The sequence below is a fragment of the Eulemur rufifrons genome, chromosome 15 (assembly GCF_041146395.1).
Source record: "Eulemur rufifrons isolate Redbay chromosome 15, OSU_ERuf_1, whole genome shotgun sequence".
In the NCBI taxonomy this organism is placed as follows: domain Eukaryota; kingdom Metazoa; phylum Chordata; class Mammalia; order Primates; family Lemuridae; genus Eulemur; species Eulemur rufifrons.
The window spans coordinates 8,586,536-8,600,278 of NC_090997.1; the positions used below are offsets into that span (position 1 = coordinate 8,586,536).

At 43.9% G+C, this 13,743-nt stretch overlaps 1 protein-coding gene across 1 annotated transcript in view; it reads left to right on the top strand.

Moving 5' to 3' along the window:
• DNAH8 (dynein axonemal heavy chain 8) overlaps nucleotides 1-13,743 on the top strand; it is a 296,755-nt gene that overhangs the window by 250,336 nt on the left and 32,676 nt on the right. Inside the window, 3 exon segments of the mRNA XM_069487596.1 lie at nucleotides 3,135-3,251; nucleotides 5,416-5,517; nucleotides 11,583-11,743. Coding sequence (XP_069343697.1) covers nucleotides 3,135-3,251; nucleotides 5,416-5,517; nucleotides 11,583-11,743 — 380 coding nt within the window.

Here is a 13,743-nt window from a genome sequence, read left to right on the forward strand (position 1 = left end):
TGAACAGGTTTTTGCCATCTGCTAAATTTTGACAGTTAAATTACATTCACTATCACCTTGTCCTTTTCTTGTTTCTAAGTCTTATTTTCTCAACTAGATTAAAACTCCTTGAAAATACATCTATTTAAATATTTTCCTATTGTACTACATAGGATGCATCCCATGGTTTCAAAAATACTCATTGGACTGAAGCAATTCAATGCTCCAAATAAGTCTAGCGAAACCCCTTGCTTTTGATCTAACAAATGAGTTCTTAGGTTCCAGTGGTTTGAGTCTATCTTCATAATATTCCAAGATAATAAAAACAAAATAGCAGAAAGGTGAGATGACTTCCTTTGTGAAGGAAAAGACACCCACCAAGATTTTGTCTTTTCTTTTCCAAGATGAGCTAATCAGTTTATTATGACTTTAGTGAACCAACTTAAAAAGTAAATGCTTTAAATGAAAATTGGTAGTAAGAAAAATGTGAAGCAAATCTCAGCATTCAGGTAATTTTCAGAGCTCACATTTTAAAAAGCAACTAAATTGCAATTGCTCAGTGCATATAAATGGGAGTTTTTCCATAGAGCCAATTTAAGCAGCTTCAGTAATTGAAAAGAATTATTTTTCATTCAATCCTCTGTCTAATTGAACATTAAATTTTAAAAACTAAGTCAAACACATAGGTAAAACTAATAGTGTAGATTTTGATTCTCTTTTCCAAAAATGGGAAAATATTCATATTACACTAATAAATGTTATCATTCTTCTCTTCGAAGTCCTAGAGATGGAAGAAATTCCAGGGACTAAAGTGTTAGCTGTACCCATTTCATGTTAATAGACTCTCTTAACCCTCCTTTGCTCCTTGAATAGCCTGGAAAAGGCTCACCTTGATGTTTCTGAGCTCCACTCCAGAAATTCAAAACACTGCATCAGCCTCAGAACTGACTTCCCAGAGGGTGAGAGGGACAGTTCCTTTCATTCTGATGATAATCAGCCAAATGTTTATCAGGCAACAGTGACTCTTTCCCCAAAGGTGCCGGTGCAAAAGGAGAGACAAAAATAGAAGGCATGTTTTTCACTGTCAAAGCTCAAATTCTGGTTACAGGACCAAATATTTCAACATGAAACCACTAAAAAAACAAACCAAGGCAATGTGAGCGCTGGGCCCAGGAGGCACAAAGCTATCCAGAGAAGCAGACGGCTTTAAGGGCCGTTCTTGCACCTGGGACCACATAGTGTCTCCTTCTGTTGAGGCCGGGCCTCCGTTCCTCCTCACCTGCTCTTGTACAAGGTGGAAGGCGGCACTTCACGGCTCCTGAGTTCACAGGTTTTCCTAGTATAAACTCCAGATAGCGAGTCTGAAGCCCAAGTCCAAATTCCTGGGAGAAGGAATCTGGTCAGTTCTTCTTGGGCTGGTTGTCCACCTTTCATCAAATTAGCTAAGGGATGTGACGTGAGTCACATTGTAAAAATCTCTAATGCCTGATGACCTAACCTAAAGAAGTACAGGTCTAGAAGTCATGGTAATATTTTACATTTTTAAGAGTTCTTTTCTTTCTCTTTCTTTTCTTTTCTTTCTTTCTTTTTTTTTTTTTTTTGCCCTTTGTCTGTTCTCCCAGGGTCAGACCATTTGGACCCAAATTAATGTTAATGGTTTACTTAATACTTTAAAAGCATGCCCTGAAAATCAGTAATTAAAGCTTTGCACTTTCCGAATTTCTTCTCTGACTTGTCCGTGAACTTGTCCAAGCGAAAATTTATTTGGACTCCTTTACATGGTGGGATTATTCCAGATCTGAAGCATGGAACAGCTGCCATAAGGACTGGAATGGCTTGTGAACACACCAATGTGTGTGTGTGTGTGTGTGTGTGTGTTGGGCTGGGGAGGGCAGAAAAGGGAAAGAAAAGTTAGTATGTATTTAGAGCTAGAGAAGTAGAATTCCACATTCTTGCACACGTATAGGGATCCTACTGTCTATATCGTCTATTATCGCCTGGGTGCTAATTCAAATAAATCACTGGGCCTTCCTCCCTTAGAGGCTGATTATGTGCCAGGACAGAAAAGCAATGGCATGAAAACATTTGGACCCATTTATATGGTTTTCTGGGTGATCAGTGCCTGGAGATAGCAGTTCTTACACTTATATACCTTTCACATGGTCTTCAGAATATCAAAGCAATTGAATCATTTGCTCTGAGTGCAGTTTGATTATTTACGGGTAATTAACACTTAGTCACTCTTTCCTAGGAGTCTTTTAGGCCCTGTTCAATTAAGTAGAGAGAACCAAATGAGGGTTGTGTGACAGTTTTAAGACAGATGTGTCATGTGCACAATAGAAATTCTTAATTTTCAAAATCTGAAATGGCACAATTACAAAGTAAAGCTAGCAGGGAGTCTGAATGCTCTTGTGTGGTTAAGTTATCCAACTTGAAAAATCCAAACCCTTACATTTGACATTTCAAACTTTTAAGAGTCCAATTTAGATTAACAGTTCATTTGGCAGATATTTATCGAGCTCCTATATTTTTTGAGTTGTCAGTGGACACCTAGACTTTTTCAAACCCAAGAACTCACACTTGGGAAATATTTGGAGATTTGTTTCTATAAACCATTTGGCTGTCGAGCCATGAAATAAAATGTCTAATGGTTAATACAGTTCTGTGCCACATAACAGTGTTTCCGTCAACAATTGCGTATATGGTTGTCGTCCCACACCATGTTTGTACTGTACTTTGCTATGTTTAGATACACAGATACCATTGTGCTATAATTTCCCACAGTATTCAGTACTCAGTATTGAATACTGAATACACAGTATTCAGTATTCCCACAGTATACAGTGACATGCTGTACAGGTTTATAGCTAGGAGCAATAGACCATGCCGTATAGGTGTATGGTAGGCTGTATCATCTAGGTTTGCATAGATACACTCTATGATGGTCACATAGTTTTTCAAAATGTAACCCCATCATTAAGCAACACATGACTGTATATCCAAAATTGTATATACTGTTCTTTTAAGACAATGTCATCTTATTTTGATAACATGGCCTTAATTTTACTATACTTTATTTTGTTCATAATAAAAACAGAAATCAGCTACAGATAATTTAAAAAACCCACTCAATACTCTTCTTTGGTGTTTTTAAGGAGCGGCGAAAATTTGGTCCCTTAGGATGGAATATTCCCTATGAATTCAACTCTGCTGACTTTTCCGCCAGTGTTCAGTTTATTCAGAATCACCTTGATGAATGCGATATCAAAAAAGTGAGTGAAATTTTTTTTTTCTATTTTTATTGCTGTCCTTAAATCAGAGCTCCACTGGTCATTTTCAGTCCGTGATACAGAGTGAGCTTGCTGAGGTCCCGCCAACCCCCTTCAAAGGGGCTGGTCATTTTAATCAGTATCGACTTGCCTGGCCTCCCGCCCCACCAACACTCACACACAACACAAGCTGACATCTTCTGCCGAGTTCAGGGATCAAACTCAGCGTGTTGCAAAATAGCACAGCCTTCCTGATTTACACTCAAGCGCCACCATGCACGTCAAGAGAAAGTATGCCTTGAGTGAGCTCTTCCTCACCCATCTTACTCACACCTCCTGGAAGTGCAGATGGTCTCTGCCAGCCCGTGTGAAAGTTCTTTTCCACCGTAAGCCACTTCTTAAGTAACCGTTAAATTTATGCGTATAAATAGCAATTACTTCTAATCACTGTATGTCGCTTCACGGTTTTCAAAGTGCTCGTGGATGCAGAATCTCATTTTTATCTTCCCGAGTCTGTGAAGCTGTCAGGTGGGTAAAGAAGCATTACTATTGTCCCCATTTTACTGATGAGGTAACGGGCGAGAGACTAAGAGACCTTCTCAGGTTCACAGAGCTAAGAACATAAACCTAGGTGTCCTCTCACACACGTAAAGGGTTAGAAATTTGGTTTTTCTATAATCTTGGGCAAGTTAATGAGCCTTAGAGCCTGTTTCCTCATCTAGAAAATGCCCATGGTTTCTGTGAGGGATAAATGAGTTCGTATTTGTGAAAGTACAGTCTGTGTTGTATAATGAGGACTCAATAATTACCACGTTCTACTGTCTGTTCCTTTCTTCCTCCCCATAGTAGGCCTTCAAGATCATGATAGGTGCTGTAGTATTAGTATGGTGATGGTGAGCTATGATGAATATTTAGAGTTTTCCTTGAAATGACAGAAGGATATTAAATTAAGAGTAGGGCTGGGCATGGTGGCTAACGCCTGTAATCCTAGCTACATGAGCTATCTTGAGTCCAGAAGTTCAAGGCTGCAGTGAGCTATGATGGTGCCACTGCACTCCAGCCTGGGCGACAGAGTTAGACCCTATCTCTTAAAAAAAAATTAAGATCATGGTAGTTCAATGAAAAATTATATTGTGTGGGCCAGGCGTGGTGGCTCATGCCTATAATCCTAGCACTCTGGGAGGCCAAGGTGGGCGGATTGTTTGAGCTCAGGAGTTCTAGACCAGCCTGAGCAAGAGCGAGACCCTTTCTCTGCTAAAAATAGAAAAATCTGCTGAGAGTGATGGCACATGCCTGTAGTCCCAGCTACTTGGGAGGCTGAGGCAGGAAGAATCACTTGAGCCCAGGAGTTTGAGGTTATAGTGAGCTATGATGACACCACTGCACTCTACCGGGAGTGACAAAGCAAGACTCTCTCTCTCTCAAAAAAAAAATTTTTATTGTATGGGTTCTTATTCTGTGGTTATTTATCATTTTGGTAAATACAAATAATAGTTACCTTGACATAGTTGCTTTGAAAACCAACCAAGCTGAAAAATAAAATTTTAACCAAGAAAAAGTAAATAAAAATAAAAAATTCTCACTTCTCCTACCTCAAATGATCATTTTTTTAAAAAAAAAACTATTAGTATCTATAATATATTGCTAGTATAAGATTGCTATAGAAATTAATACTTTGATGTGGTTTTAGCACACAGAATGAGATGGCAGAGGATTGTATTATAAAAAAATTTTGTGAATAAATAGTTTTCTGGTTGTTCTCATACTGATTCCAGAAAATATATTACTAAGAAGGCATATTAAAGCGTTGATTACTTGATTTTTTTCCTTTCTTCACTAAGCACCACTTTTTCCCTCTGTAACAGCTTGGCATTACTAAATGATTATTATAGTTGATTACATCCACAGAGTGAAAAATAGTCTTTTTTTCCCTATTTTTCATAATCTGTGGGCAATATATTTCCTAGTATTTAGCATTGTAGATTTTTCTTTCGTGAACAAACCATAGCCATTCCAACCCTGAGTTATTAATAAGATAATGAATAATTTTAAATGCAGTCTAACTAGTGCTTTCTCTTCCAGACCTTTCTTCTAGGGAAAGACTTGAAATGTTTATAATTATTTGCTTGGATTAACAATGAATTATGCTTTTTTATTTTTAATAAAGGGTGTATCGTGGAGTACAGTCCGGTACATGATTGGAGAAGTACAATATGGAGGCAGAGTGACAGACGACTTTGATAAACGTCTACTTAATTGCTTTGCTAGAGTAAGTCAATGTAGAAAAAATAAAGCATGCAGACACATTTCACTGGGTTTTCCAATATTTTTTGTTTGTAACAGGTGTGCCCAACTTAGGGGGGAAAGTATAAAGCAGAGCTGCTGCAGAGTTAGCGAGAAACACACACGCGCGCGCACACACACACACACGCCCTAGCAATCTACTTGTGTTCCGGGGCAGCACAGCGGTCAGTGCTCAATGGTCTACGACTCCTCTCCTGTACAGATGGACTGAGCGTGCCTGGGGTCTCTCCCCACCGCCCTCCTCCGTATTCCCCATGGCCGCTGCACCTCACTTTTGAGAACACTGGACATCATTTCTATGCCTCCTCCTCTGAATGCAAATCTCATGGTGACTACAAGCCCCAAAATAAGTGATCAAAGAATTAATCATAATTTGAGTTTCTCATCTCTTCTATTGGATTGGACAGTTGAAAACTGACGAAGTGTTCACTTTTTCTCTGTGTCAAATAAAATCCACAGATAGCGCACTGATAAACATTTTCTAGATAAAATTCTTTCTTAGCAATTAAGGCTTTCACCTGAAGGATAGATACTATAAATAACACCTACCATATTCAAACTCTTCTTAGAATTTTTTTACCTGTCAGAGAAGCAATATGCATCCCTTAGGTGGGGAAAAACATCAGATATGAGTATTTTATGGTTAAGTTCTTTATATTAATTAAGACCTATATTGGTAATCCTCTGCTTTAATAATTTTTTCCCCTTAACAAATTTAAAACCTCAACAACAAAGCACAAGCTTTGGGCGTATTTTGGTAAGCTTGGAGTTAAGCAGAAAATTTATTTTTCTTTTAACCCTTACATATTTTTGCAAGTTTTTCTTAAAGCCGTATGTGGAGCGAGGTGGGAAATAATAAGTGCTGGGGAGGATGTGTGGAGGTGGGAGCCCTGCTGCCGGCAGGTCGCGTTGGTACAGACCTCCTGGAGAGCAGTTCGGTAATACTTAATGACAGTCAGCATCCCAGGTAGGTTCATCCCAGAACATTTCTAAAAACAGTCCACAAATGAGTATGTACAAAAATGTTCATGGCAACACTGTGTGGAGCTGAAGTCAACTGGCATAGGTTGGTTTCCCTGGAAACAGACTCTGAGATGGAGATTTGCGTTTGAGTGCCCCCGCCCCACCATGCCCTGGCCTTCCCCTAGGGCATGACCTTGGCTGAGGCAGCTCCCTTCTGCCAGGCAGCTCCTGAGGAGGCACAATACTCCAGAGAGCTGGGGGAGTGAGTGCCTGGGTGCTGAAGGAGGACCGGGTGGCACATCCTAGCATCCACTACTAAAGCCTAAGAATCCTAAGAGAATAGGTAAGATGTAGTGGGTGAGCACAATGGAATACTATTGCTCACTCTTGTAGGGTGCATTCTGGTGGCACTTAGTCATATCAAGCGTGTGATAGGACTGCCTTCCGAACCACAATCCTACTCCTGAGTGTAGGTCCCAGAGACATTCTCAGAATGTATAAAGACATTATTCATAGCATTGTTTGTGGTAGTGGGAAGTTGAAGACAACTTACGTATTCTTATGGGAAAATAGGTAAGTTAAATGTCGTAGGTGCCTGTGGGGGTATGTAGTGCAGCAGTTGGAAGAGATGATCTATATGACATCATGCATAGATCTTAAAAACATTGTTGAGCGCAGAGCTTTACAAATAAAGTTAGATCTATAAAGTGATACATGTATAGTTCCCAAGGATATATACAGATTCAAGGACATATATCAAGCACATTTAAATCGAATTTAAATAGATGCCCTTGGAGGGAAAGAGTCAGTGAGTGGATATCAGGGCAGAATGGGGAAAAACTAAAATCAAATGGGCCTAGATTCATGAAAGTAATAAACTAAAGAGTATGAGAACCTCACCTCTGTAACTGAGGTTCAAAGGAGAAGAAAAGATATCTTAGTAAGTATGCTTTGTTAGAATAATTTTGAAAGTACCAAACATTGGAGTTTCAGTGGTGGAGACTGTGAGAAGTGGTTAGCTTCAGGTGTTTCACAGACAGCACCAGCACAATGCTGATGGGGTCAGGTGTATGGGGGAAAGGTCAAGGGTCACTCCTAGTTTCGACCTAAACAACTGGAGAGAGAATGTGACTATTTTCAGAGAAAGGAAAAGACTGTAGGAGGAGGGAGTTTTATAGGCTGGGGCTGGAAATTAGGAGTTCTGTTTTGATCACGTAACATTTGAGATGTTTATTAGTACCATGAGGCCAGGGACTTTGATTACATCAATGCTAAATTCCCAGCACCTGAAACAGAGCCTTGTACATAATAGCTGCTAAATAAATATTTGTTCAATAAATGAATGAATGAATGTACATAAACAAAGCAGCTGCATTTACAGATCTGGAGCTCAGAGTAGAGCTCAGCGTTGGAGATAAAGATCTAGAATTCTTCAGCATGTAGATGGTCACAGTTGAAAGCTGCTATGTTAATCCAGCACCTCCAGGTAGATGGCTGAGCCCAGAGCACAGGGAGGGAGAGGAGGAGGTGCGGCTCACTCAGCCTCCTACACCTTCCAGACCTCATGCTGGGTAATTCCTTTCTCTGACCGTAACCTCCTATCTTTCCTCCTCTTCTGCTGCTTCTCTGTCCCCTGACATTTGACATTTGGGCAACAGAGGACTAGTCAGCTGACCTCAGCCCCTTGTAGAAGCCTAAGATTCTCCATCCTCTGGGCCTGGGCTTGGCTGGGACAGGTGTATTTGGGACGGCAGACTCCCTGGTGTGGAAGTACAGGGTTCCCTGTCCAGGCCCCTGGTCCATTGGCTGCGCCTGAGTAACAGGGGTTCCGTCCTTACCCAGGCTGTGTTTCTCCCTTGTGTCATCTGGTTCTGGCTTTTCTGAACTCCACCCTCAGCAATCAATGCCCTAAATGAAAAGTTCATCCTGCTGTTTTTCCCTTGTTTCGCTCCACATAGCTTCCCCAGGCTCCTTCCATCCTTGCCTCTCAGGGCTCAGAGTAGCCTCACCTGCAGGGGCTCCAGCTCTCCGACCACCGACCAGCCCCACTCCCCATCCCACTGGATCTGCTCCTCCCCTGCCAGCCTCTCCAACTCCCGTCCCACCTGTTTCTTTCCTTCTCTTATTCCTCTGTCTAGCTTGGACCTGTTTCAGATAGGGCCCTCAATGACCTGGGGCGAGTTTGGGTCTCTGGCTCTAAGGACATGAGGTTGCCACGTGAACCCGCAGCAGCAGCCCTTTTGAGGCCAGCTGTGGAAAGCCCTGCAGACTACACGCCCTCACTCCCCGTTGGTCACATCCTCAGCCCAGTCTGACTCCTAACCGGCTCCCCGCCTGCACTGCTGCCGCTTTCCCCCGCCCTGTCTTCCAGAGTTGCCGGGGGAGAAGCAGTTCGACTGTAAACCCGTGCCTGCACCTGGGGTCCTCTGTCCCTGTGACTTCGACTTAGGGCTTGTCTTTGAGCCTCTGTTGTTTTCTCTGTCCTTGGCGTCTTATAGGGCGTCTCTGCTAAAACCAACAGTCACAGAACCTTATTCAGTGTTCTCGGATGATGCTACTTATCTTTGTGGGTACCTGCTAGAGTCGCCCAAAGTAATTCCATGTAGATGTCATGTTCTGTGTTTTGACTGTACCCCAAAGTAGCCCCTACATTTGGTGAAACACGGTGAGTTATGTGTGTGAATTTAACTATTGTGTGTGTATAGGTAAAGTAATGGAAAAATACGAAGAAACCTTATTTTGCCTTTATGGATACGTGTCATCTGGCAACATGGAATTCAGTGTGGCCACTTGTTATCTGTATGTGGAAAACCCGTGGCCCCCAGCGTGACTTTTTGCAGTTTGAGTCATCTACATCACTAAGAATCTAATCTTTCTAAATAGTGACCATGCTCATAGAACTGTTCTCTTGAATAACTTTCAACTGGTCCCCACTTCTTAAACTGAGCACCAGTCCTCACCCGACATCAGCAGCGTCGGTGTATGACCTCACCTTACCTTTCCTGTCCTGTGTCTTCTGGCCACATCGTACCTACTCCAGGTTGCATCATGCCCCCAGCCGGCCTCCCACTTTGGCATCAGTCACTCGATGCCCTCGCTTGTGTGGTCTCCCCGTCCCAATTCTCCTGTCAAATCCTCTCCTTCAAGGCTAATCTCCTGGATAAAGCCTCATCTGACACCCACCTGGCAGTTCTTTCATCCTGCTTTCAGTCTCCTTAGTACTTTGCTTATTTTTATTTCCTTCTGGCTCGTACCTTCGTGCACTTTGTATCATGGTTATTAGGTAATTGGCTCATCCCTCCACTGGGTGACAAGCTCCTTGAAGGAAAGGACTGTGTGTTTCTTATCTTTGCATTCTGTTCTGGTTCTGAGCTCCGTGCTCCATGCACGGAGTTGAATAGGATAAAACAGAGAGAGAACCGGTACACAGGGTATTTATTCAGGGCAATCACCGGGCCGAAAGAGAGCTGGGCAAAGGAGATGGGGGAAGATGCTAGAGAAAGTGTGCCCGCCGGAGTGAGGCGCAGACCCTGTGTCTTTCACATCGAGGACTCTGCGTGACTCAGACAGACGTCGTGCCTGCTTTTCCGCTCCTCCCGCCTTCCCGGCATTTCCCTCCACACTGGGAAAATTGCTCTGTTAGACACAAGTCATTGCCTCGGATTTGGCTCATAGGCATTCAGCATCAATTTTTTTCCTCTTCAGAACAAGTCTATTCACACCAAGCATATATTTGTTCTCTCGCTGTTTTGTTACAGATAATCAATTCATATGGAATGAGAAAAGGATGTCTTAAGGCAAACAACAAGGCAGTTGGATACATTTGCTTCTTGTGGACAGGGACATAAGTTAATTAACAAAGAAAGCTCTCCAGCTCGGGGTGGGAGGGGAGGCATTTGTAAGAAGTTTTCATGGCCATGTGCTGGTGCTCAGTGTTGTGTGAGCAAAACTGCACAAGCGCAGCTCCCTGGCTTGACTGCGCGGGGGAGAGTGAGGCAGCAAAAATGCCCAGATATGCTTTGGGGCGGGGGGGAGGTATTACCTCATCAACTTTGCAATATGTTCCGACTCCTCTACAAAAGTGGATTTGAGGGTTGCCAAATTACTCCAGTACAGAGCGGGCTTGGAAAGTTGCTCTCTCCTCTTCACTCTGAGCAAATGTCTTCTTTGGTGTTAAATAGAGGGCAGGCCTAATTGTTTTTGTTTGTTTGTTTGTTTGTTTGTTTTGAGACAGAGTCTCACTCTGTTCCCCAGGCTAGAGTGCCGTGGCGTCAGCCTAGCTCACAGCAACCTCAAACTCCTGGGGTCAAGCAATCCTTCTGCCTCAGCCTCCCGAGTAGCTGGGACTACAGGCATGCGCCACCATGCCCGGCTAATTTTTTCTATATATTTTTAGTTGTCCAGCTAATTTTCTTTCTATTTTTAGTAGAGACGGGGTCTCGCTCTTGCTCAGGCTGGTCTTGAACTCCTGAGCTCACACGATCCTCCTGCCTCAGCCTCCCAGAGTACTAGGATTACAGGTGTGAGTCACCTCGCCTGGCTGCCAGGCCTAATTGTTTTGTGTTGTGGCTTCTCTTTTTTCTTCATAGGTGTGATTATCTTATCAGTGGTACTCTTAAAATCAACGTTAAAAACTCTATTAAAATGGAGATAAGGTGACCCCCCTCCTTTATAGTGGCAGTTGTCTTTTTTCTTTTCTTCTTTTTTTGGAGACAGGGTCCTGCTCTTTTGCCCAGTTTTGCCCAGGCTACAGTGCAGTGGTGTGATCATAGGTCACTGTAACCTCAAACTTTTGGGCTTGAGCAATCCTCCTGCCTCAGCCTCCCAAATAGCTGGTACAGGTACATGGCATGGCACCGTGCCTGGCTAATTTTTTAATATTTTGTGGAGATGGGGTCTCACTGTGTTGCCCAGGCTGGTCTTAAACTCCTGGACTCAAGTGATCCTCCCACCTAGGCCTCCCAAAGTGCTGGGATTACAGGCGTGAGCCACTACGCCTGGCCTATAGTGGTCATTTTCATTTAGATGCTCATCAATTTTATTTATTTTATTTTCTCTTACCTACAGGTCTGGTTCAGTGAGAAGATGTTTGAGCCTTCATTCTGTTTTTATACTGGATATAAAATCCCTGTGTGCAAAACCCTGGACCAGTATTTTGAATACATCCAGTCACTGCCATCCCTAGATAACCCCGAAGTCTTTGGGCTGCACCCAAATGCTGATATCACGTAAGTTCTTGGCATTTTTTAATTTGAAGCGGTCATTTGTAACTCAGCCTGGCAATGACTGTGCATTTCATTTTCTCTCTTAATCTCTCTCCTTTCCCCTGTTTTTTATTTTACTGTGAAAAATAGTGTCGCTTCCTGTCTCCCAATTACAACTTTGTCATATCTTGGCCTGCTCTCCTCTCTAAATCCTGATGCTCCGGTGTTTATGACAATGTTAGGCTCTAAATTATGCATTGATTATTTCTCCTCTGCTGTGTCATAAAGCCGGTTGGTGCTAGTGGTACCGATGCTCTGTTGACAGCAGCTTGGTCTCCTGGCTCCTCGTCTCTTTCTTCAACAGTCCATTGAAAACGTGGTGCTTGTCAATGGGCCCGAAGGGGACAGGCAAGCCCAGATAGGAGCGTGAGAACCGATTCCCGCCCGATCCTCTGTTTATGGCCCCTGTCCCTTCCTTGCTCCCCTGCATCCCTCCGTCATGCACCGCCCGTGGTGGGCACGGTGCGGTGAGCAGGCGAGCACCTGGCACAGGTGCACAGCTGGGGAGGAGAGAGTGGCAGGTCTCGGTTCAGTAGGGGATCCCTGCTCCTGTCGTCAAGGTCAGAGGCCATGAGGGAAGAGATAAGAAATACTTCCCAGACCCAAGCCCCTTCTCTGACCCACCCTTCAGGTGAGGTCTCTAGAGATCCCTGCCTGAAAATCAGACCACCCAGCTCCACAGGGGGGGCTCAAGAAGCCCCAGCTGAGATGCCCCTCTCCACGGGCACTGCCTGTGAGGCCCATCAGGGCAAGCGCACGAGGTTTATGTCCAGGAGACTGGTTTCAGGAAATGGAACGAACCAGAATTCCTCTGGCCGATGCGAAGCTGTCATGGCTGAGGCATGTGGCGTGCCTCTCCCCGGCCCTGGCCTGCTGTTATAATTTTGATAACTCTCTGCGATGGGGCTTGGACATTTCCTGCCTTCTGGTTCTCTGGCCTTGCCAGGAGTCCCAGGAGTCCCAGGAGTCCCAGGAGTCCCAGGAGTCCCATCGTCTTTCCCCTCTGAACCCCGGTCTCACGCCCTGCAGGAAGCATGCCCCGTTGGCTTCTCTGTACCCACATTGACCCAACCTTCCCCCGTCCTCTAATCTCGGCTGTGCTGCTTTTCATCTTCAAATGTGGACATGACCGAAAAGACCCACAACTGCTGACACTCCTTTTGGACCCCATGACGGAACCACTTTGGTGGCAGCTCCAGCTGTTAGGTGACGAGGCCATTGTAAGTTAGCTGGGGACAAGAAAGAAGTGAAGAAATCAAAAAGATTCCTCAGGGATTGGTTTGATAATCAACTTAAACATTATATGAAAGAGGGAGCACAGTGAAGCAGTTTTGCTTTAGCTAAGTCTTTAAAAATGTGAGTCAGACCACACCATCCCTCTGCTCAGAGCCCTCCTAAGGCTCTTGTCTCACTCTGAGTCAAGGTCAAAGACTGACAGTGACCTACATACAGATGACCAGTAAGGCCCAGCAATGCTGTCTGCCCCTCACCTCCTGACCTTGGCTCCTTCTGCCTTCTCTCTGTCACGCCTGCTCCGCTCCGGCTCTCCCCAGCTCCTGCTACTCAGACTGGCAGACAGTGGCCACCACAGGACCCTTGCACTTCCTGGAGCACCCTTCCCCCTACATATCACTGTGGCTCACCCTTTTACCTCTTCTTTGCTTCAGTGACACCTTCCCTGGCTACCCTACTTAGAAATTGTAATCCACTCCCCAGACCCTATCCTGCCGGCCTGCTTTTATTCTGTAGTTTGTATTCTACATTTTAATGATTTATTCATTGTTGCCTATCAGCCACCGCTAAACGTAAGTTCCATTACGTTGGAAACTTCTGTTTGTTTTCACTGTTGTGTCCCCAGTGCTATGGCAGTGCCTGGTGCACAGGAGATATTTGTTGACTGAACCAGTGATATTAAATCCTTCTAGGTTGTGAAGAATCTGATCAATGAAGATAGTCTATAGAAA